Source organism: Otolemur garnettii, unplaced genomic scaffold (genome assembly GCF_000181295.1).
Source record: "Otolemur garnettii isolate 467f Iridium unplaced genomic scaffold, OtoGar3 scaffold00184, whole genome shotgun sequence".
Lineage (NCBI taxonomy): Eukaryota > Metazoa > Chordata > Mammalia > Primates > Galagidae > Otolemur > Otolemur garnettii.
In genome coordinates this window covers 372693-395050 of record NW_003852579.1, presented here as the reverse complement: position 1 = coordinate 395050, position 22358 = coordinate 372693, and the positions used below count along the sequence as shown (strand labels likewise).

At 54.7% G+C, this 22358-nt stretch overlaps 1 protein-coding gene across 1 annotated transcript in view; it reads right to left on the bottom strand.

Annotated features, from left to right (window-relative positions):
• Positions 1–22092, bottom strand: part of COL16A1 (collagen type XVI alpha 1 chain) — a 49527-nt gene extending 27435 nt beyond the window's left edge. Inside the window, exons 1-39 of the mRNA XM_003800743.3 lie at positions 22020–22092; positions 20018–20092; positions 19794–19911; positions 18884–19007; positions 18318–18584; positions 17639–17719; positions 17361–17486; positions 16543–16596; positions 16244–16270; positions 15684–15719; positions 14662–14688; positions 13755–13817; positions 13451–13492; positions 13309–13353; positions 13176–13211; positions 12768–12830; positions 12356–12400; positions 12176–12271; positions 11961–11999; positions 11365–11409; positions 11182–11208; positions 10565–10675; positions 9885–9920; positions 9713–9808; positions 9306–9350; positions 6990–7025; positions 6804–6848; positions 6376–6507; positions 5391–5426; positions 5091–5198; positions 4689–4811; positions 4526–4579; positions 4284–4325; positions 3953–3988; positions 3814–3867; positions 3588–3656; positions 1087–1140; positions 969–995; positions 184–243 (exon numbers count right to left, since the gene is read on the bottom strand). Of these exons, the coding sequence (XP_003800791.1) occupies positions 184–243; positions 969–995; positions 1087–1140; positions 3588–3656; positions 3814–3867; positions 3953–3988; positions 4284–4325; positions 4526–4579; positions 4689–4811; positions 5091–5198; positions 5391–5426; positions 6376–6507; positions 6804–6848; positions 6990–7025; positions 9306–9350; positions 9713–9808; positions 9885–9920; positions 10565–10675; positions 11182–11208; positions 11365–11409; positions 11961–11999; positions 12176–12271; positions 12356–12400; positions 12768–12830; positions 13176–13211; positions 13309–13353; positions 13451–13492; positions 13755–13817; positions 14662–14688; positions 15684–15719; positions 16244–16270; positions 16543–16596; positions 17361–17486; positions 17639–17719; positions 18318–18584; positions 18884–19007; positions 19794–19911; positions 20018–20092; positions 22020–22092 (2673 nt within the window). The remainder of the gene's footprint in view (positions 1–183; positions 244–968; positions 996–1086; positions 1141–3587; positions 3657–3813; positions 3868–3952; positions 3989–4283; positions 4326–4525; positions 4580–4688; positions 4812–5090; positions 5199–5390; positions 5427–6375; positions 6508–6803; positions 6849–6989; positions 7026–9305; positions 9351–9712; positions 9809–9884; positions 9921–10564; positions 10676–11181; positions 11209–11364; positions 11410–11960; positions 12000–12175; positions 12272–12355; positions 12401–12767; positions 12831–13175; positions 13212–13308; positions 13354–13450; positions 13493–13754; positions 13818–14661; positions 14689–15683; positions 15720–16243; positions 16271–16542; positions 16597–17360; positions 17487–17638; positions 17720–18317; positions 18585–18883; positions 19008–19793; positions 19912–20017; positions 20093–22019) is intronic.
• Positions 22093–22358: the final 266 nt, after the last annotated feature.

The following is a 22358-nucleotide window of genomic DNA, read 5'->3' as shown; positions in this document are numbered from 1 at the left end:
TGGGAGTGGGGGTCGCAAAAGGGGAGAAGTTATAGGTAATATCCACACCAAGCGCAGGGCTGTGTGAAGAGGTGGCTGGCTGGGACAAAAAGCCCTGCGGGACGCTGGCACACTGGACACCAGGGGAGGCTAGAAGCTGGGCCTCTCCCTGGGGCTGGGGAGAAGGCTCTCAGAACCACTTACCGGCATTCCAGAAAAGATGGGGTCTCCTCTGGAGGGGCAGGAGCACTCCCCTGGCTCGCCCTGAGAAGACAAGAGCCTTTATGAGAGGTAGGCAGGACAGGGCCCTTTGGACACTGACAGTGAAGAGATGGCACAGGCTCCAGAGATGGAAGGGCCGGGGTTTATATCCCAGACTCGCCTCATACGAGTGTGCCCTTTGGTAGTCTGTTTAACTTCTCTGCACCTCAGCTTCCTCATCTGTAAAATGGGAATAATGCCAAATGCAGAGGCTGTCTCGAGGATGGAATGGATTGGGGCACACAGAGGTCCTTGCATGGTGAATATTTGGCAAATGACAGCTGCTGTTAAAGTCACCACTTAGTTACATCACTGTCTGCTACTGCTCAGGAATTCTCATCTCCAGGACAGTCACAGCTCGATCAGCTGCAGCCCTGCTCCTCTGGGCCCAGCCTGGCTTCCATGCCCTTCTCTAGGGCCCCCAGCAATCTTTCCACTTCCAATTTTTCCTTCCCAGCTCACTTCCTGCCTGATCTTCTCACTGAGCAGCCCCATAAGGGGGCCCTGGAGTTCTGGGTGAGTCCTGGGCGAACGACCAGGTGAAGCTGGGAGTACTTGGGGACCCTGGAATCAGGGAGCTGGGGAGTAGCAAGGAGACCAGGATGCCTCCTCTGTCCCTGTCCTGCAGTCCAAGGCAGCTACCATGGGCACAGGTTCCCAGGGGGTGGTGGTGGCTGGAGTCGCTGCTAATTCCCCCCAAGTATTGGTCATAGGTCCTCAGGACTTACCTTTTCTCCTCGAGATCCTTTTTCGCCCTACAGAAAAGCAACACAGGAAAGTGAGCAGACATGAGTATGGAGGCAGGGCCAGCTGTGGCATCCTGCTGCCCCGAGGCACTGTACTCACTGGCATCCCTTTGGCTCCTGGAGGTCCACTCTGTCCTGGCTGCCCATCACGGCCCTGAAGGGAGAGCGTTCAGAGTCACAGGGCAAGACTGGACAGCGGTCAGCCACCTGGCTGCCTGCAGAGAAGGGCAGTAGGACAAACAGAACCAGAACGAGGCCCCCCTAGAGTCCTGATGGGTTCCATGGTCCATGTTCTAGGAGAAGAGACAGAGCCACAGGAGACACAGAGGAGGAAGGAAACTGGCCTTTCCTGAGCACCTCTGGATACCAGACACCAGGCCAAGCACTAATCAGAGAAAATTGAATGGGACCCCAGCCCAGCAGGAGGGTATCATTCTATTTTTTAGGTGAGGAAATTGAGGCTTGAAGAATGTCATAACAGACCCAACAGCACATCTGTGCCCATGTCCTGTCCGGCCTGAAGTCTCTGCTCTTTCCTCCCTTCATTCAGTGTTTGAGACACCTTCTCTCTATCACAAAAGTTATCTCTGCTGACTTAACTGGGAGAAAGGAATTTCAGCCCCTATTTATTTTATTTTATTTTTCTTTTTTGAGACAGAGTCTCAAGCTGTCACCTTGGGTAGAGTGCTGTGGCGTCACAGCTCACAGCAACCTCCAACTCTTGGGCGTAAGCAATTCTCTTGCCTCAGCCTCCCAAGTAGCTGGAATTACAGGTGCCTGCCACAACACCAGCTATTTTTTGGTTGTAGTTGTCATTGTTGTTTGGCAGACCTGGGCTGGTTCGAACCTGCCAGCTCTGGTGTATGTGGCTGGTGCCTTAGCCACTTGAGCTACAGGCACCAAGCCTTATTTTATTTTTTTAGAGACAGAGTTTCACTTTATTGCCCTTAGTAGAGTGCCGTGGTATCACAGCTCACAGCAACCTCCAATTCCTGTGTGTAGGCAATTCTCTTGCCTCAGCCTCCCAAATAGCTGGGACTACAGGTGTCCGCCACAACGCCCGGCTATTTTTTTGTTGCAGTTTGGCCAGGGATGGGTTCGAACATGCCACCCTTGGTATATGGAGCCAGCGCCCTACCCACTGAGCCACAGGCACTACCTTTCAGCTCCTATTTTATCCACAAGGAATTGGAGACTCTGAGAAGCTGTCACTTGTGTAAGGTCACCCCATTAGTGAATGTGGGGCTGGGATTGGAAACCTCCTGGGTGGAATTCATCTTGAGAGAGATCTGGAGAGTTCTGGAAAGGAAAACATCTCAGGCAAAGGCATGGAATCTGCACAGGCCAGGAGGCCAGCCTGGCCGCACAGAGGGTGTCCTCATGGCATTCCTAGGGGACTCTCCACCTTCAAAGCTCCCTACGGACCAGGACCACGTCTCTCTCTTGACCCTGGGGCTCCTGGACAGGCACGGACCCTGAAAGTGCATCTCTACTGGACAATACAGACTGGCCACTGCGCCTAGGCCGACTCCCTCTGCCTCCTGACACTGATATACTCTCAACCCATCAGTAATTCCCAAACTGGAACTAGAATTTCTCTAGGGATCCACAAATTTAAAAATGGATACAGTTTGCTGGGCTATTTTCAACATTATCAAAAGCCCAAGAAAAATTATACATTTGCCTACCACCTGGCATGGCATAAGCTGGCTGAAAGGCAGCATTTCTTTGATTTAGACTAAAATTATATCATCTTATAAAATTCTAGTGGGTTCATGTGGAGTAGAAGCTGACTGTTATACAGGTCTTTGATGACTAAAAATGAGAAAATGCACTTATGATTACTTAATCTATGTAATTTGTTCAATAGGCACATCTTTTCAAACGTGGGAGTCACTTGGGGAACAGGAACAGAGGGGAGGTCTTTAAGGGTAATGACACTGAAGGTAGCTGCTGGTCCAGGTCTGTGCCCTCCCACGTGGTAGCCACCAGCCACATGTGGCTATTTAAATTTCAATTAATTAAAATGAAATGAAACTCAAAAATTGAGTTCCTCAGTCACAACAGCCACATTTCAGGTGCTCGGTAGCTATATGTGGCTGCTGTCTTGGGCAATGCAGACAGAACATTCCGTCATCACTATCACAGATAGTTGGGCTGGGTAGTGCTCCTTTCGACGGCCCCTAATGACTCCAGATTTGTAGATGGGGATGGGTGTTGAGTCAGACAGACCAGGGTCAAGTCCTTGGCTCTGGCTCCTCACTCTCTGGCTGTCAGCTTCCTTATCTATGAAATGGGGGCAATTATATCAATCCCCTTCCTGGGCTGCTGTGGGGATTAAGTGAATTTCCATGTGTTTACAACTTAGCCGAGGCCTCTGCATCATCATTGCTCAAAAAACAGTGGTGACCACTACTGTGATTATTCAGTTGTCCCCCAAACAGTGCAGTCTTACTTCTTTGAGACTGAGCCAGGCTGAGGCCTTTCTCCTCCCATCCCCAAGGCTGCTGGGACAGGCAGAATCAGCCCTGTGTCCTCTTCCCAGCAGCAACATCCTTGGTCCCAGCAATACCCTAAGTATGGCATGCAGACAAGACTCACCGGAGGCCCAGAGACATTGGCCCCAGGAGGTCCCACAGGTCCCGTGGCTCCTTTCACTCCTGGAGATCCCTGTGCAAGAGAGGATACGATGGTTACAGGACCAGAATTGGAAGCTAGCTATGGCCAGCAGGCAAGAAGCATCAAACTAGGTGATGGACAGCACTCTGATAGGCTTCACTCAGCCCCACCAGGGCCACCACCAGGGCACTCTCAAGTAGAAGCTCACCTGGGCACCCTTCTCTCCAGTGGGGCCAGGTGGTCCCTGAGGTCCCCGAAGTCCCTGAAGATGGAAGCATAATTAGTTACCCTTTATCTACAGAGGCCCCTTCCCCTGCCAGCCTCCTCTAGGTCCAAGGCAGACGTACCTGAATGCCAGGCAAACCCTGGGCTCCAGGCTCCCCCTGCAAGTCAGAAAGGCAGACTGGGGTACAACAGCCCCTGAAAAGCTGCCCCCATTGACCCTGCCCTGCTAGCAGACCTGTCTGGGGTGAGGCGTCTGCCAGCCCAAATTTAGGGGAGCTCCCAAAGAGACCCTGAGGGTCAGAGAAGCAGGGATCGAAGCCAAATACCCAACAGAAACAACAGCAGGCCAGGGACGATGCTGCCTGAGCCCTGGTCCCAGAGGGAGCAGATGGGAGGGTCAGCTGGCTAATGAGCGTATTGGAGGTGCAGGCAAAAGCAAGGCTAGAGACTCACCTGGGGCCCCTCTGCTCCCATTCCTGGAGGTCCTGGCTCTCCCTGAAGAGGCAGAAGGACAGTCCCTGGCTTGAGGTTACCCATTCCCCCACTTACCCTTCTTCTCCCTAGCCCCTTCTGCTCCACCTTCCCTCTACTCCTAAGCTGCATCCACTTCCCACTGCAGCCCCATTACCCTGTGTATCTGCCCACAACCCCTTCCCACACATAGCTGCAGCCAAGGCCTGCAGTCTCATACACACCTGTATGCCCTTCAGTCCTGGAGGCCCTTGAACTCCTGGTAGACCAGGCTGGCCCTAAAAGGCACAAAGTGGCCTATGGAGTCCTCATGGGGGAAGGGGGACGGGAGGAAAAGAGGGCAAAGCCCTTTGCAGGGAAGGACCGACCAGGGGACAGGCAACTCACTGGTTTACCAGGTCTGCCCACGCCTTCGGGGCCCTGATCTCCTTTGGGGCCCGGCTTGCCAGGCAGTCCTGCCATGTCGGTCAATGCCCCTTGCAAGCTGGGGCAGGCAGTGCAGCCATCACCCTGGTCAGAGACAGACACAGGCCGGAGGAGCCCGTGAGCCAGGACCCACAGCCAGGCCAGAGGAGGCATCGTAGAGGGGTCCTTGTGCCCCCTGAGAGCTCTACCCCTTTACTGCCCCCACTTCAGCCTGGGAAGTCAAAAAGGCCCTGCCACTCCTAGCCTCCCCCCAGTGTTTCTGGTACCCCTGAAGGTTCCTGTGGACCCTGGAACCCTCCCCTCATTGATGCACCGCTTGACTTCCTTTCTTTCATGCAATGAATTGTGCCCCCCCCCACTGACCTTTTCTCCTTTTGGCCCAACAGGGCCCCGAACTCCAGGCCCTCCTGACAGTCCAGGCCGTCCCATGGAGCCCGGGGTTCCAGGGTCTCCAGGATTCCCAGCATCACCCTGTAAGGAGTGGGGTTCAAGGAGGGCAGAGGGTGCCCCACTGGGGAGACCCACAGCCTCACAGTCCTTTGCTGGGACTGGGGGCTGGGGGTAGGAAGGGAGTGGAGAGTGGGCCCAGGCCACCCCAGGGAAGGAGGTGAGGAGGGCATCAGAGAAGAGCCGCCCATCCATGTGCCCACCAGGTTCTCTCACCTTCTGTCCCTTTAGCCCACGCTCTCCAGCCTTGCCCTGAGGAGAAAGCATTGCCATACCCGTCACTCATGCTGGACTTCCCAAAGTGCCCAGCACTACATCAGGCCAGGGATACAAAAGCACACAGACAGAAGTCTCTGCTCTTACTCTGGGAGGCAGTCTAGTGAGGGTTAAGAGAAGAGACTTGCGCCAGGCTCACTGCCTGGGTGCCCTGGGCAGGTTACCTCATCTACCTTCAGTTTCCTCATCTGCCAGATGGGGATGCTAACCACCGTACAGGCTGCTATTTTTTGAGACAGAGTCTCACTATGTTGCCCTCGGTAGAGTGCTGTGGCATCACAGCTCACAGCAACCTCCAGCTCTTGAACTTAAGGGATTCTCAGCCCAAGTAGATGGGACTACAGGTGCCCACCACAATGCTCAGCCATCTTGCCATCTTTTGGTTGCAGTTATCATTGTTGTTTAGCTGGTCCGAGCTGGGTTCGAACCCACCAGCCTCGGTGTATGTGGCTGGCACCATAACCACTATGCTATGGGCGCCAAGCCGCTCCATATAGGCTTCTAATCTTGTGAGATTAGACCAGCTCATGTGTGAGCAGCGGCGATGGCGCTGTGCCAGTGCCCGCTGTTACTATTAGAGCAGTAACAATAATAATAACCACAGTGGTAACTGCTGTTTCCTGAATGCCTATTTTGTGCTGCTAAGTGCTTCACACACATCACTAGTATGCTTTACAACAATGCTGTGTGTAGGAAAGATGCGGCCAGAGAAGAAGAGCAACTTGCTCAAGTCAAAGATCTGGTAAGAGGTAGAGCTGGGATTGGATGAGCTGATGTTTTTTTCTGCCCCATGCTATGAGTCAGGGTAAAGGGCAGAGGTACTGCCACCCCCCACATACCCCCACCCAACTCCACCACCCAGGAGGTCAACAAATTCAGGCAGGACCCTTCCCCTTTCCTGAGCCCTGCCTATATCCCACCTCACCTGTTTTCCTGGCAGGCCAAAGCCTGGAGGCCCAGGCTCCCCCTTCTCTCCCGCTGGGCCAGGCAAGGCCACCACACGAACGTCCCCATCCTGTGAGCTGGACAGGCCTGGGCACGGCTCACAAGGCTCCCCCTGCCAAGCAAGGACACTGGGTCAGGGTGTCCCCCAGCCTAGTACACTAGGGCTGAGTTTGGCGTCTAGACCTGAAATTCCACCTCTGCTGGTGAGCGGTATCTCAGGGAAGACTGAGGGAGAGCAGGGAAGTAACAAAGCTGGGGGCCAAGCCTGCAGAGGCCTCAGTGCTGGGCTAAAGAGGCAGTCTTTGCCTGCCAGGCAGTGAGGAGCCTCAGGGCTTGAGGTAGAGCAAGATGAGTGTCTGCCTGGGAAGCTCACCTGGCCTGGAGTGTGGAGAATGTCCCCAGACTCACCTTTGCCCCTTTGATGCCTGCTGGTCCAGCTGGCCCTGGTAGTCCCTACATGGTAAGAAGCCACGTGTGATGCCTAATATCTTCCTGGGCCCTGCTAGGGCACGGCCCAGGCCTGTCAGCTCCCTAGAGGGGGTGGCTCATCCCACCTACCCTCCCCCAAGATGTTGCCATCCAAAACATACTTACTGGATGGCCGGCTGGCCCTGCCGCCCCCAAATTACCCTGAGAGAAAAGCAGAGAGCTTACAGTCAAAGGGGAATGAGATATAGTTGCTAGAGCAACCCCTAACCCAAAACTACAATAGCAGCCCCTTGGGACGTCTACACTGCCCTCTCATTTCCTGGCTAGGGAAACTGAGGCCCAGACAGGGAAAAGGATCTCCCCAAGATTCCCAAGGGGGTCTGCGGCCAGTTAGTATCTAGAAGCCATATCATTGCCTGCAGCCTCACTTCACGGAATCCAACCCCTGACCCAGCACACAAAGATCATTCATCTTTCCAACAGCTATTCATTGGTGCTGGGTGTACAGCGGTGATTTGCGGAGCTTACGCACCTAGAACTTTTTAAATAGTGATTTTAAACAGTGTTGAGTGCTGTGAAGGACACAAACAAGGTGATGAGGCAGAGCGAGTGGGGGCGGCCATTTTAGACAGGGTGTCAGAGCAGTGTCAACCCCAATTACCGTCAGAGAGATGAGGATAAGGTCGGTCAATGAAAGAACAGGGGGAGGGAGAGATGACAAACATTCCAGATGTTTCTAGCGGAAACCATAAGTATAAAATCTGAGTGGGGAAAATAATCTTGACATGTTCCAGAGCAAAGGGAGGGCCAGTAAGCCCTAGGAGGGAGAGAAGATGCAGATGAATTTGGAAACAAAGGCAGGATTGGGCTGCCCAGGGTCCTGTGAGGCACAGGGGGGCTGTGGCACCAAGTCAAGTCCCAGACGGATCCTAGGTGAAGGAAGAATGTAATGTGTAATCTGAGTTCCTTTACAAAGCCACAGTGGCTACAGAATGAAAAAGGAACTGTAGCTGGTCATGGTGGCTCATGCCTGTAATCCTAGCACTCTGGGAGGCCAAGGCGGGTGGATTGCTTGAGCTCACAAGTTCAAGACCAGCCTGAGCAAGAGCGAAACCCTCATCTCTAAAATATAGCTGGGTGTTGTGGCGGATGCCTGTAGTTGCAGCTACGCGGGAAGCTGAGAGAAGATCACGTGAACCCAAGAATTTGAGGTTGCTGTGCGCTATGACATCATAGCACTCTACCGAGGGCGACAAACCAGAGGAGGGGCCACCATCCAGGTGATTGGTGAGAGGACTCAGCCCATGGGTGGAAGTGGAGAGAGGCAAAGGGGTTGAAGGAGGCATCGCTGGAGGAAATATGAGGACTTGCTGGTGGCGAAGAGAGGTGATGTGGGGAAGATGCAGGCCTGGGGTACGAGGGGCTGGGTATGAGCCACGGCCTGAGATGGAGAAGCCAGAGAAGCAGCAGGTGGTGGAGAGTGGGGGACGGTGCAAAGACGCCACGTGAGATACGACAAGTGGGGCAGCCTGTAGGAGTCAAGTCTGCACACACTGCAATGTTTCTCACACTTGAGCACGTGTACACCCACAGAACCCCTCATTTGAGTAACACTGCATTAGAAGTTCAAGGCTGTCCTGTATTTCCAATGCAATCATAAACAGAAATGTTAACGCAAGCACTGAAATTGTGTGACCCAGCTGAGCAGTGAAGATGCAGGCTCTGGAGCCAGCCTTCCTGGGCCCAATCATCTAAAACCTGCTTGACCCTGGGCAATTTACTTGGCCTTTCTCCACTTCTATTTCCTCATCCATAAGATGGGAATAATGGAGTACCTGCCCCATAAGGTTTTGGGAGCACAACAGAGGTGAATACACATACAAGACTTGGAACAGTGCCCAGCACATAATTAGCAGTAGAGTACTAAATATGACTTTATTATAAGGTAATCTTGAATGTGTTTAATAGTTTTAGATGTTCATTTTATTAAAAATAAAACACTAAGGAATTCTCTTGGAGAACAGGAGCTCTCAGAAATACGTTCTTTGGGCCAGATGCAATAGCTCACACCTGTAATACTAGCGCTCTGGGAGACCAAGGTGGGAGGATCCCTTGAGCTAAGGAGTTTGAAACCAGCCTGAGTGAAAGCAAGACCCTCCTCTACTAAAAACTAATACAAAAATTAGTCAGGCATGGTGGCCAGTGCCAGTAGTTCTAGCTATTCCACAGGTTGAGGCAGGAGGATTGCTTGAGCCCAGGAGTTTGAGGTTGCTAGGAGCTAGGCTGAGGCCATGACGCTCTAGGCTGGGTGACAGAACAAGACTCAAAAAAAAATTATTTGACTCCAGTGTGCAAAACACCGACACATTTATTTCACTGTGAATTGACAGCCTGATCCCTTGTCTGTACTGCTCCTATTCCTCATCTAGGGCCACCCCTCCCCTGCTGCCCGGTGTTCCTGACATCTAACTCAGGTCTCACCTTCTCTCCTTTCAGCCCCATTAGCCCTGGAGCCCCAGGTTTGCCCTGAAAAACAACCAAGACAGAGTTACAGCATCTCCCCGCTCCCATCCCTCCAAGATTCCCTGGACCCAAGTGTCCAACCAGAAAGGGAAAGACAAGGTTGAAATTAGGGACCCCACAAGGCTGCAGGTGGACAGTTTCCTCAGTCAGACAGTTTGGCACTCTGAGGTGCTAAGAAATCCCAAGGCAAGTAGCGTGGGTGGCACAGGGATGGAGGGAGGGATCAGGATGCAGACCTGGGACACCTATCTCATGGCATCCCTCCTGGTCCCTTCCCCGAGACTTGGGACCTGAAAAGCTAGAGAGTTTACCAGTATGGAGAGATGGGCTGGCCTGGGCTAGGTTAGGGGAAAGCAGGCACTCACCGGAAGGCCAGGGAAGCCCACATCTCCACTGGCCCCTGTAGAGGACTCGAGATGCTGGGCCCCTACGACTGTGCTGCAGGACAAGCAGGGCTCCCCCTGAGAAGAAAGAGAAGGCTCAGAAAGGCTCCCAGGTAGGCAGAGGAGGGCAGCGGGGGGACCAGGGTTCCCTCACCTTCTCTCCTTTGATGCCTTGGATACCTTGGATTCCCTACAGGGAAAAACGTTTTGTAGGCTGACACTGGGCACACTGGGGCACCCCAAACTCCCTGGCCATATGCGAAGACATCAATGTCACACACACAAACCCTTCAAACACTGGTCCCATGGGGTTCAAGGACAGCACCCCAGAGGCAGGGCTTATTAACACAGGTAACAAGCCAGAGAAATGAGGCCAATGGGAAGATCCCAAACGTACCCGTTCCCCTTTTTGTCCGACAGTTCCCAGGCGCTCCTGAAAGAGAGGGTCTGTGAGGGTGTGTGGTGGACAGTCCATACCAGGAACCTAACCGCTCACTCCTTTCCCCCATCCCCAGCAATACCCAATCCCAGGGCATAGCCTTGCTCACAAGAAGGGTGGGCTCCACCCCAGCCTGCCCAAAAGGCATCCTGGAGCCTCCTGGAGAACCCTAAGAGGTTGCTATGGAAACCTGGGGAGGCATGCTAGCCCAGCCCTAAGCTCTATGGTTCAGACCCCCTACCACCATGGTAACAGCTGGATTCTCTGCCCACAATCTCTCTGTGGCCAGGGGAAGTTCCCAGCCCCTCTGCCCACTTCATCTCTATGATTATGCCCCCAGGTTTCTTTGTGTGTGTGTGTGGTGGGGGTCCTCAGTGGCTACCCTGGGCACTCACCCTGGCTGGTGCAGGATCACCTGGTTCCCCCTTGGGCCCTGGCTTTCCAGGGAGACCCACGAAGTTCTGGAACCCTTCAGGCAGCGTTGGGCACACTTCACAAGGGTCCCCCTAGCAGTAGGGAAAGACCATGATGGGAGAGGGTAGGGTTGAGATCTGGGGAAGGCAAGGAGCCTGCAGTCCACACCAACTCTAGAGATCTGGGAGTTCCAGCGCCCCACCTCCAACTTCAAAGCGGACAGCAGGAACCCTGCAGAGACTTCCTGTTCAACTGACTCATTCATTCAACCTATGATTCCCAGACATCACAAAGCTACATACTGGCAGCAAACCATAAGAAATAACTGTGTCCCATTGACAGGCGAAACTAAGCTAAGAGAGAAGCTAATTGACTTGCAGCACTCATAAACCATGTGCGTGGTAAAGGCAGGATTTGAACCCTGCTAACATCCAAGTCAGGCTCTCTATGTATTAATCACACAGGCACAGGAATAAAGAAGGGGTGGGTGTCCCTGAGGAAGGCCAAGCAACCCTGGGCTATGATGCTCAGTGTCACCCTTTTACAAAGGGGTCTCCCATTTCTACCTCGACCTGGGGCAACCAGATCTGGGACTCACCTTCTCTCCCTTCACCCCTGGCTTCCCCTGTTGGAGAAGAGGCAATGGGCATCAGTGTCAGGGCAGGGGACTGGTGTGCTCACAGAAGGCCCAAGGACCCAGCCCCTCCCTCTGGACGCTTTGAAAGAGCAGAGTTAAGCATGTGGGCCACCACCTCCTCCCCTTCCGATCAGGGTGACTTACAGGTTTCCCACCAGGGCCTTCCTTTCCCGGTATTCCAGAGCTGCCCTGTGATCAGAAAAAAGGTTAAGGGGGACACTCCTGGCCAATGTGACCTCAGCCCACTCCCCTTCCCCATCTGGTTCACTCTCTGGATGATAGGACAATCTCTCCCAACTCTCCCAGCTCCGTGTGGTCCATTTTGTCAGTAACCCTCCTTCCTGATGCCTGTCCTTCATATCTAGCCCAAGCCTTCTGGGCTGTGGGCCTCTGTGCAGCAGGTTGGGAGGTGATCTGTGTGACCCCAGAGAAACCACAGCTGTCAGACAGACAGACATTTCCAAGGCTTTCTGTTCATCAATGACAAGGCCCGAAAATAAGGTTGCCCCCCCCCGCCCCGAGTTAAGGCCACTCTGGTCCTTACTAGCCTCAGGTCTACCCAACCCCATGCCTGGAACACAGGTCAGGCTCCCACCTCAGCAGGTGAGGGGTGAGGACATTTCCCCACCAAGGGGCCTGGAGGAGGAGGCCAGGCGGGGTGTGCTGCCCTGCCCTACTCTCCTCTCTCCTCCTGCCATGCATCAAGCTCCCCCACGGCCTGTACTCCAGCCAGTCCTTACCTTGTCTCCCTTAGGGCCTGGTGGACCACCTGGATCCCCCTGAGGGCAGAAAGAGGATCAGGTGGAAGTTTTCCAGGGGCCTTGTGTTAGGTAGTGAGATCTTTTACCCTCACCCCTTCCTCCAAGGAGAACCCCTGAGATCCCTCACATCCCTGGCCTGAGCAAGAGAGGGGTCCCTGAGAAAATGACAGCAGGAGAGGGAAAAGGACACTCACCGGGGTCCCAGGCAGTCCTATCCCAGGTGGCCCTGGGCGGCCAGGGGGTCCGGGCTCTCCTGCTAGCCCCTCAGGCCCAACAAAGCCAGGGTCTCCCTGGCACAGACATAAGATGGGTGTGGGGGAGAAGCCACCTCAACCCTGCCACCCCATGTCTACCCCACGAATACCCACACTCACTTTCTGCCCTTTGGGCCCAATAACACAGATCTCTCCTGGCCGACCCTGCAGGGAAATGGGAAGGATGTGAGAACCTCCGAGGCTCAGCACTTCCCAAGCTGGGACAGGTAAATACCCACCATCCATGTCCCTCCCCAAACCCAGAGCCCACCCGAGGATTTTAAGATGTCACATGTTAACCTCAGGGACTCACAGGTCAGGGCTCAGAGGCCAGGCCAGGAGGCCTGGGCTCAGAACCAGCTGTGCCCCCTCCCTGCTCTGCCTCTTGGGGTGCAGCCCCCCTCACACACACACCCCACCCTATTCTCCTCTCTGAGCAAGGGGGGAGGGGTTTGGATCCCCATGATTAAGTCCCAGCACTCCCAGATCCTGTGTTGGAAGTTGTGGCAGGGAAGGGTCCCAAGCACCGTACGTCTCGGCCTGGCTTTCCTGGAAAACCCTTGGTGCCTCCGTCACCCTTCTCGCCTTTCTGACCCTGGTGAAAAGAAGAGGCAAAGTGACCAGGGTTGAGAGAAGGGACTGGAACAACCAGGACAGTTCCATCTGGGGGAGGGACAACTGCCTTCTAGACTCCTGTTCTCTGCCTTCCCTGAGGTGATGGCTTCAGTCACCACAAGAGTGTAGACAACAGGAAGAACTTCCAAACCAACCAGGATGCTCTCTGGGATGGCGGGTAGTTGGACAGGTCAGAAGGGCAGAGGGTCCTGCCATCTGTGCCCACTGATAGCATCCTCTCAGAAGACTTTGGAGACCTCCCTCCTCAAGCCTATAGGGTCGCAGACCTCCCTGGCACCCACCCCTCCAAATCCAGACCCATTACCTTCTGGCCTATGGAGCCCGGGAGTCCTGAGGGCCCCTGAGATGAGGAGGGGACATAAAAGAAAAGGTGAGGAAGGGAGGTGGGGCCCAGCCAGGATGCCCCACTCCTGCCCTACCCCTGGCCCCACACTCACCAAGTCTCCTGACTCCCCCTTTTCTCCCTTTGGGCCTTCTGCACACTGAACGGGGAGACAAAGTGTTGAGAGGGGCCCAGGGTCACCTCCCTGGGGCTGGTCCCCTATCGGCCCTGGAGCAGCCCTCGCCCCCAGGTCTTACCTGAAGTGGGGCATCCGGGGAGATCCGAACACAGTCATTGCCCTGGGGGTAGGGAACAAGGGATCAGGGGGCCTCCTTGGGGGTCACCCTAGACCTGTTGTGAGGAAGACAGGCCCAGGAATTCCACATCCCACAGTCCCAAGTGTCCCTAGAAAACAGAAGCTTCCACACACCAACACCTAGAAAGCCTTTGGCCCCTTAGCCCCCAGGCTGTGGGCTTTGGGCTGAGATGATGGCTCACGGTCCACCCCACCCCCGGGCACAGCTGGGAGGCATCCTGAGTGGGTACAGACGGGGCACTTACCCGTGCTCCCTTCTCTCCCTTAGGGCCTGATGGACCAGGCAGGCCCCGCTCACCTTTCCCTCCCTGTGGGTGAAACCAGAATGGAAGCTAGGACCAGAAGGGACACACAGGAGACTCAAGAAAGCGCTGCCCACCCAGGTGTTGTCCAAATGTGCACACACATGGGCAGTGTCCAGCCCCACACAAACCCCCACCATGGATACAGCACAGAGAATCCACATGCATTCATCCACATGCCCCCATCCTAAGACATATCTATCATCATAGGCAGAGGATGGGTCTTCCCCTACACCCATACCCAGGCACACCAGCCCGCACACCGCACATCTGGGGCACATGGATACATGTGCATAGACATACACACACAGGTGGCAGAGACCCACCATGGCTGAGTGTTAGGCTGCTTCAGGTCAAATTTCGTGATCATGAGTATGTGACTCAGGGCAAGTCATGTCACCTCTGTGAGCCTCCACGTCCTCATCATATAAATGGGGTTCGTGAGTACATACTCCCTTCCCATCACACACAAGTTCTGTGGCCCTGTTTAGGCCAGTGGGTAGCCCCAGTCGGCCACACACATGCAAATATGTGCCCCAGGGATGCATGTAGCCACACCTACACACAATCATTCTGATACGCCCCAGTCACACACATGTAGCACAACTTGGCCTCAGTTTCCCCTGAAGTAAAATGATAGCACTCACCCCACAGGATACGTTTTGAGGGGCCTCAGGAAAAGGTAGCTCTTAACGTGGTACACACACAACCCCAGCTTTCCCTAACACACGTGTACCTAATCACCCCTCACACACAGAGGCTCCAGTAGTCCTGATAGCGCAAGGTCACATGCTGTGGGATGGGCTAGGACCACCAAAGAGGACCATCCTATTCTCTATTAGAAACTCACCTTGGGGCCAGAGGGACCAAGTGTGACCTAAGGGGATAGAGGAGAGAGTATGACATCTCAGTGAGGAAGAGAAAAACAGGGAAGAGGGCAAGCAATTTAACCAGGGTCACACAACATGGTGGTAGGACCACCAGCCCGAACCCCAGCTCCGGCGCTGCCTCCCAGGCCACCATGCTGACTCTAAGGCTGTAAAACTTGCAGAGGGTCTGTACCTTCTCTAACTTGCTTGGCTTTGGCTAGCCCCACCCTTCAGATGCTAGAATAACATGGCTGTTCAGTTGCTATGGTAACCCTTGCACATCTGTGGACCATCAACTGTAATAGATTTCATGGGGGGACTGGATCAAAAGAGGGGCAGGAAGCAGAGAGGGTACTTCTTGGTATCCCTCAAAGTTGGGAAGTTTGGAGCTGAAGGGAGCTGGGGTTGTGCTCTGAAGGGCCTAACGTGGCACAACGACTGAAGATGTCAGGTCATGGGAAATTGGGGACTCATGCTGCCCACAGAAGAGACACAGGTGGGTGCCAGCTGGGCTCACACTGAGCCCCTCTCCCTTATACTCCTAAATCTCCAGAGGGAGGCTGGGCCAGGGCCAGCTAAGAAGGGGTAGAGGGCCCTGAGCCAACATGTGGCTTTGGGGGCCAGTACCAACCCTGAGACAGCCCTTCCCTTTCTCTAGGCCTCTGAGAAGATGTGTGAAACCTCCAACCAGAGCAAGCCTGAGACTGCGCAGGGACTGCAAGGCTGTGATCAGCAACCATGGTCCTATTCCTGCTACCTCCACCCCAGGCCCACTCCACCCTGAACCCATACATGGCCAGATCACAGAGCAGGAGGCACCCTCCCACACAGGCCTGGCTTGGAGGGGCAAGGCTGGGGGTCAAGCCTAGCTCTGGGAGATGGGCAGGGAGGGAGTGTAAAAGTGCACAAAGACCCCCTTGTCCTCAAGCAGCCCAGAACCAGCTTGGGGCACGCCCACACCCAGCCCTCACCCACCGCACCCACACACCCACCATTCACTCACATTGCTTTCCCGGGCATCATGGACACAGGGTGGGCACTGAAAGGGAAGACCAGCCAGGAGGTCAATTCTGAGACCCTAGGATGATTCCTCCGCATGCCCTCACCCCCTACCACCACCAAGCCCACGGAGTATCAGAGGGGCCTTAGGTGGACTTCAAGGGGAGCATGAAAATACCAATCCTATAAAACAAGCCTTGCCCCTCATTTTCCACCAACCCAGACCCACAGCCACTTTTCAGATGATGCAAATGAAGCACAGAGAGGAACAGCAGTGGGCCCTGGGTCACACAGCTTGGAGGGACAGAGTGAAGCTCAGATCCAGGGGACCATGGCTGGGAGCTGGGTTCTCCACGTGATGGCTGTGGCCATTTGCACCAGCTAAGCAGGATTATCCTTCAGAGCTACTCCCCAAGCCCAGCACTAGCCCCCTAGGCAGTACTGGGAGCTGTGTCACTATCCTGTATACCATGCCCAGGCCCTGAACCCAAAGACCAGTCCAAAGTGTTTATGCTGACACCTCCTCAACTGAGCCCCTTGTGCCAGTGCAGAGGGGAGGCTCACCTCATCGGCTGCTGACTCCCGATGGGCCTGGGAAGAGAGGGGGCATGGGAATGGGCAGGGAGCTTGGGGGATTGGGCACTGCTTCCAACACCCCTACCCAAGAACCAGCAAGAGTGAGCACTGTAGAGAGTGCCAGGCCCTGTGCCTGTCCCACTCCTTCTGTCTGTCTGTCCTTCTCAGAGCTGGCCCCTAAACTCTCTCCAGGAGTAGGGGCAGGCAGGAAGGGGGTGAGAGTAGAGTGCCTTATCCAAGAGGGTTGCCGAGGGCATAAAGGGGCCCTCCCCTACCTCCACATCTACCTTTGCTCCCCTCTCTGCTTTCTGGCTGATTCTTCCTGTCAGCTGGGTATCCACCTGAGGAGATATAACACAGGAGAACCCTTGAGGAGGGGGAAATTCTGGAGCTCATGCTGGAAAAAGAAACCCAGGCTGTGAGCATGGACCCCAGGTACCCTTTAGCCTGGTGTCTGGCATCTCTCAGACTACTCAGGCCCCTGAGGCCATGACCACAGCCCCCCTTGCTTTCCCCACCCATGTGATGTCGGAGAAAACAGAGCAGTGAATGAATGGGGTCCTGTGTTCCTGCAGCCGAAGGCTGGGCACAATGCCCATGGGCAAGGAGGCTGCCTAGCCAGGGGGTGGGGCTGAGGGAGGAACTCGGCTTCCTTGCCACCTCCAAAGAGCCTAGGGGTGGGCAGGGCAGCTGGCCATGGTGCTGGGCATAGAACCAATCCAGGCTGGTGCTGGGCCCAAGAGAGTGAGCCAGCCCTAGGGGAAGCGGTGCAACCTGGCCTTCAACCCCAGGTATCCCTGTCCTGGAGAAAGTGCCTGTGGGGGTCAATCCTGTCTTGCCCTCATCAGAAGGGCTTGGGTGGCATCAGTGAGGGTCTGGGCAGTGCCAGAACAGGAAGTGCACAGCTCTCGATGCCAATAGCTACAAGCACAGGTCACCCGGTGGGCTGTCTCTCTGCCTCCCTGAATCCCATAGGGGCTTCCAGTAGACTTCGTACTCTGGGCACATGGCCAGCTGACCTTGGTGGCAGATCTAGGTCAGGTCAGGGTAGGGAAGTCTCACTTGTTCCTGTCTGTGCCCATGTCTGCCTGTCCTGCTCACCCACCTTGCTGTTTTGAGGCTCCTCCAGGCAGAAGCAGCGAGTGTAGACCTTGCCCTCAGTTTGTGGATTAATCTCGATAAGCTCATTGTTCTGGGTGTCTCGGCGGGCCTTGGAGGTCTCTGGGGGACACTGCTCGAAGTGTGGGAAGGGCTGGGGTCAGTACAGAGGCAGACTCATGATGAGACCTCCAGCTGTCCCCTTCTGGGCTCCCATCTCTAGCACACTGAGTCCTGGGGCAGTGCCCCAACCTTCACCAGCTGTGCCAGGCATGGGCTACTCACCCCTCCTGGTAAAATCTCACAACAGCCCTCTTCCAGCACGAGCTCCGGGTCACAATAGATATGTGCCTGCTGGAGGTCAAACTGCAGGGGACACATAGTCAGTTCACTTCATTTTATCAAACAACTCTGTGTCCCGGCCCCCAGTGAGGCACAGACATGTCTCCGCCCCAGGCTTTGACCTCAGGGTGTTTCCAGTCTGCCCTGAGAGACATCAAAAATACAGTTGTCACCAAAAACAGAACAAAACTTCACGTGCAGGAGAGTGGGAGAGGCAGCCCAGAGGAACAAGGGAGGAGGAGGTTCTGTTCATGCTGGGCTTTGAAGTGCCAGTAGATATCAGCAGATGCATCAGCAGGGGAAGGCATACCAGGAGGAGGTAACCACATAGGCAAAGGCATGGAGGCCTGAAAGAACTAGGTGAGCTGGATGGCTAGGGAGTGACCAGAGTCAAGCTGCCCAGACAGATGTACAGGAAGACAATGCTGCCGGCACTTAGAAGGCCCAGATCGTGAGGGGCCTCAAAAACCAAGTCAGTCTTTTTGGGCTCTATCCAGAGAGCAGTGGGGAACCCTGGGAGGATTCTGAGCAAGGGAAGGATCTGTTCAGTTATAGGCTCTGGGAAGCTCACTCAGGCTCCTAGAAGGTAGAAGCAGAGGTCAGGGCCTGACCTAGCACTCACCGAGACGGGCTTGCCCTGCTCAGCATCTAAGCCCAGAAATACGTGGCCCACAGGCTTGGTGCGTTTCCAGGGCCCCAGAGGCTGGGAGGAGGCTGAGATGCAGTCCACGTGCACAGAGGCCACGCGTCCAGCCACACTCAGCATCAGTTTGTGCCAACGCAGATCAAACAGCTGGGGCACTGGGAAGATGCAGGACACAAAGTCGCCATCCTGGCCCTGGGCTCGGAGCTCCAGGCTCTGCTCTTGGCTGTTGACTTCCAGGGAAATCTATGTGGAATTGGGAAAGGGCAGGACAGATTCAGAGATCCAGAGCCACAGTATCACAAAGCCAAGGGCCCTCAAGCTCATTTTCCAAGAGGGGAAACTGAGGCCCAGAAAGGGGAGAAAGCTGGCTAGGGTCAAGGAGCAGTACATCCCAAAAGAATGAGACAGGTGCTGGTGGGCTGGGGTCACCTTGAAAGTAGGCACTGGGTGGGGCAAGATGGCCCTAGAAACCATAAGCTGGGACAGAAGGCAGGTGGGACTGGTACTACCCAATGCCCCAAGAATAAGTGTCAGGGGGTCACCTGTGGATACCCACTGCCATCAGTCACTTGAAACAGATACCACGTATTCTGGTAGGTGTGTTTCTTCAGCAGCAGTGTCAGCACCAGGGCAAACTCCTCCGGGAGGCCCCGGGGGAACACTCGTCTGGAGATAGAACAGGGAGGATGCCCTGAGGTTCAGGTGAGGGTCCAACTGCTGTCCACCCTGGGCCCGCAGGTGGAGACACGCACAGGCACGCATACCAAGTGGATACACACTCAGTCCTCCTCCGCACTTTACTGAGTGCCTTCTAGGTGCCTGCTGTGGGTCTGGCTGCAGCTAATACAATGGTGTAAGTGCAGAAGAGGAGGCTGCCCTCATGCTGCCTCCAAGACTGATGGGGGTGGGAGGACATAGACCCAGAATGATTATTCCACTATAACATTGCAATTCTGGTAAGTGCCTCCAAGGAATCCAAGATGCCCTGGGGTGAATACCTGGGCCTGGGGTGAAAGGATACATGCCAATAAGAAAGATGGAAAAGGTTCAGAATGACTAAGGCAGAAAGGAACATTTGGGGAGTTGAGGTCAGAGAGGTAAGCAAGGGCCAGACCACCCAGGGACTTGTAGGAGTCTGGACTTTACGCATATGGGTGCATACACACACATGCTCACACGTGCATACACACACACACACACACACAACTCCTGCTGGGTTTTTGCCCATATCCTATGTCCTCACAGTGTCCACAGGATGCAGACCTGTTCCCACCCTCTGCTAGCTAGAGGCAGGGGAGGGGCAGAGGGGTCTGCCAGGCAGCCCACCCTGCAAGCCCTGGTGGGATGAAATGACCCAAAGAGAGGCCCCTGGCCTGAGGCCCCACACCCAGAGCTCCCTGGGGCGTGACTAAGGTCAGTATTGGTTCCCAGTGGTCATGCTAATGCCTTTACCTTGTGGGCTGGGTCAGTGGGGTCGCCCCCAGCCGTAGGATGAGCGGCCCATTAGGGTTGCGGATCTTCTTGATGGCAGATATCTTCATGAGGCTGAGTCGGCGGATAAGGTTGAAGCCTTTGAGGGAGATACCAGGTGAAGAACTCAGCTGGGCAGGTGAGGAGGGATAGACCACTCCCCAGAAAAGGATAGAGGGAGACAGTGAGATGAAACGGGTACTCACCAGTCACGTTGGCTGATAAGCTGCTGCTGTATTCCAACTTGAGACCCTCCTGGTGAGAAGGTGGGCACTGCTCACCTAGAAGAGAATTAGCAGTGGGACATTAGATGGGCTCAGGCTGAGGCAGCTGCACAGCAGGGCTCCTGGGAACCTGGGAAGGAGCAAGTTTATCATCCTTAGTCTGCCTTGAGGCTGCTGTCACCTCATGCCTTCTGGCTGTGGCTACCCAAGGAGCCAAGAAGACACCCAACATAGAATTGGGAAGACTGCTGTCCAGAGACTAAAACCTGGCCCAAGGCCACTAAGTAAGTCAATAGCAGAACAGGACCAGAACTCCAGGAATCCAATCTCCCAACACTCCAAGTTGGGGGCCACACCAGCAAGGGACAGAATAAAAGAAACTCTTGTGTACCCCTAGAACACAGATGGAGTGGGGAACTGTGAATATGCATGTGCCCCTGCCCCACAAAATATATACCCAGGCAGGGGGCAGAGTAGCACTTCACAGGTAAGGAAATGGCAGGTTCATGCACACTGTGTTATGTACAGTGCATATGCACATCTGTAAATGTGGGAGCTGTGGATGCCCCTGCTACCAGGGATGGTAGGTGCAGCTGGCACATGTGTTCTCAGCAATGGGTGGAGTTCTACTTCCTGCATCCAAAGCAGACAAGCAAGCTAGACACAAGTTTGAGCCAACAGAATGGCTTTTTACCTGAATAACTGTGAAATGTTGAGAAGAGACTGAGGGGACCTCAGCACCAGGCAGGGTACGTTAAGAGGGTCAGGGCTCTTGGAGAAGGGGATAACTTAATTCAAGCTTCCAAAGTCCTGAAGGGATAGGTGGGCAGTCATGGGCCTCACTCTCCCTGGGGGTGACTGAGCAAAAGTGTTAGGGGAGGTACCACAATAGGAAAGATAGAGGGCAGGTTCAAAAAGGCCTTCCCATCAATGCAGAGGGAGGACAAAACAATGAAGTCGGCTTCTAGAAGCTGGCATTGGACTCCCTGGCTAGTCTTGCCGGAAGAAGGAATCCTCGATCTTTGGGCCCAGTGACCCTCCTGGAGTCTCCCTCCCCCAGGTCTGGCTAGAAAGACCATCACTGTCTGCAGCACCACAGCAGAAATGGGTGACTCACCCCTTGGCAATGGGCCCAGATTCCTTACAGATGTTGAAATTCTCTGCCCCATCCCCCCAGGGGACCTGGTGAGGGAGAGGAGAAGCTCACGCACACTCATGAAGAAACACGTATGAGCACACACAACCGGCAGGAGGTCACACTCACCCCCAGTGCACAACCTCTCTTGCTTCAGCACCTTGGTTTTCCTGCCTCCTTTAGCTAGATTTGGGGTCTGGGAGCTCTGTTCCTACTTGGCTAGGTCGCTGGGCTACTGAGCCCAGAGGGCACCCAGCAGGGCTGGGCAAGTTGCCTGGTTAACTTCCCCTGGCTTTGGGCCCTGGAAAGCTGTACCCTCTGTCTCATCCAGAGTCTGGGCCTCAGGGCGGGCCCTTTATTGGAGATCCCCAGGGCCAGCCATGGAGAAGGAAGAGCACGTGAGCTAGAAGATGAACTCTCCACCGTGCAAAGGATCAGAGGGGCTCGGGCTGCTCTGGGAATGCAGCTTACTTCTGCAAGGAGAGATCACTGCTTGCTCCCCTCACCCCAATGGCCCTACCAGCAATATGAGCATAATATGGGTTTGTGTGTTGGGGAAGGGGATAACACAGAGACATAGGAATTCGTGCAAATGTACAGAGCGACTCTGAAATGCAAACACAGAAATGCTCAGATACGTAAACACATGCAGAAGCCCACACACCCCCTCTAGCTCACCTCGCACAGGCATGAGTGTGCAGACATCTCAGGCCACCCTAAGCCCAGGCCCTAGACTCTCCTCTAAATGCCCACACAATTGCACATACATGCTCACATGTGCAAGGACCCCAGCACACCAGGGAGCCACCTACAGGCCTGTGGCACTCTGACTCTCCTGTGTCATCTCACCTGCATTTGCCCCATGGCTGAAGGTAGCCCAGAGAACGAGCAGCCACAGACCAGGAGCCCAAGATACCCACATCCTGATCCAAAGAAGTCAGCTACAGCCACAGCACCTGAAAACCACAGAGACCAGGAAGGTGGATTCCTGCATTCACATAGCACACCCCCACCCTCGCACATGAGCCAGTAGCAGCCAGCCCTTGGGGCCCAGGCATTGGTATTGGGGTGGCAAGAAGCCTGGTCAGGCGTCAGTCCCTCTCTGGGGCCTAACCACAGGCTTTGGGCTAGGATTTGGGCAGGGGTGATATTCAAAATATTTAACCGCCGGTATGGCATGGACACCAC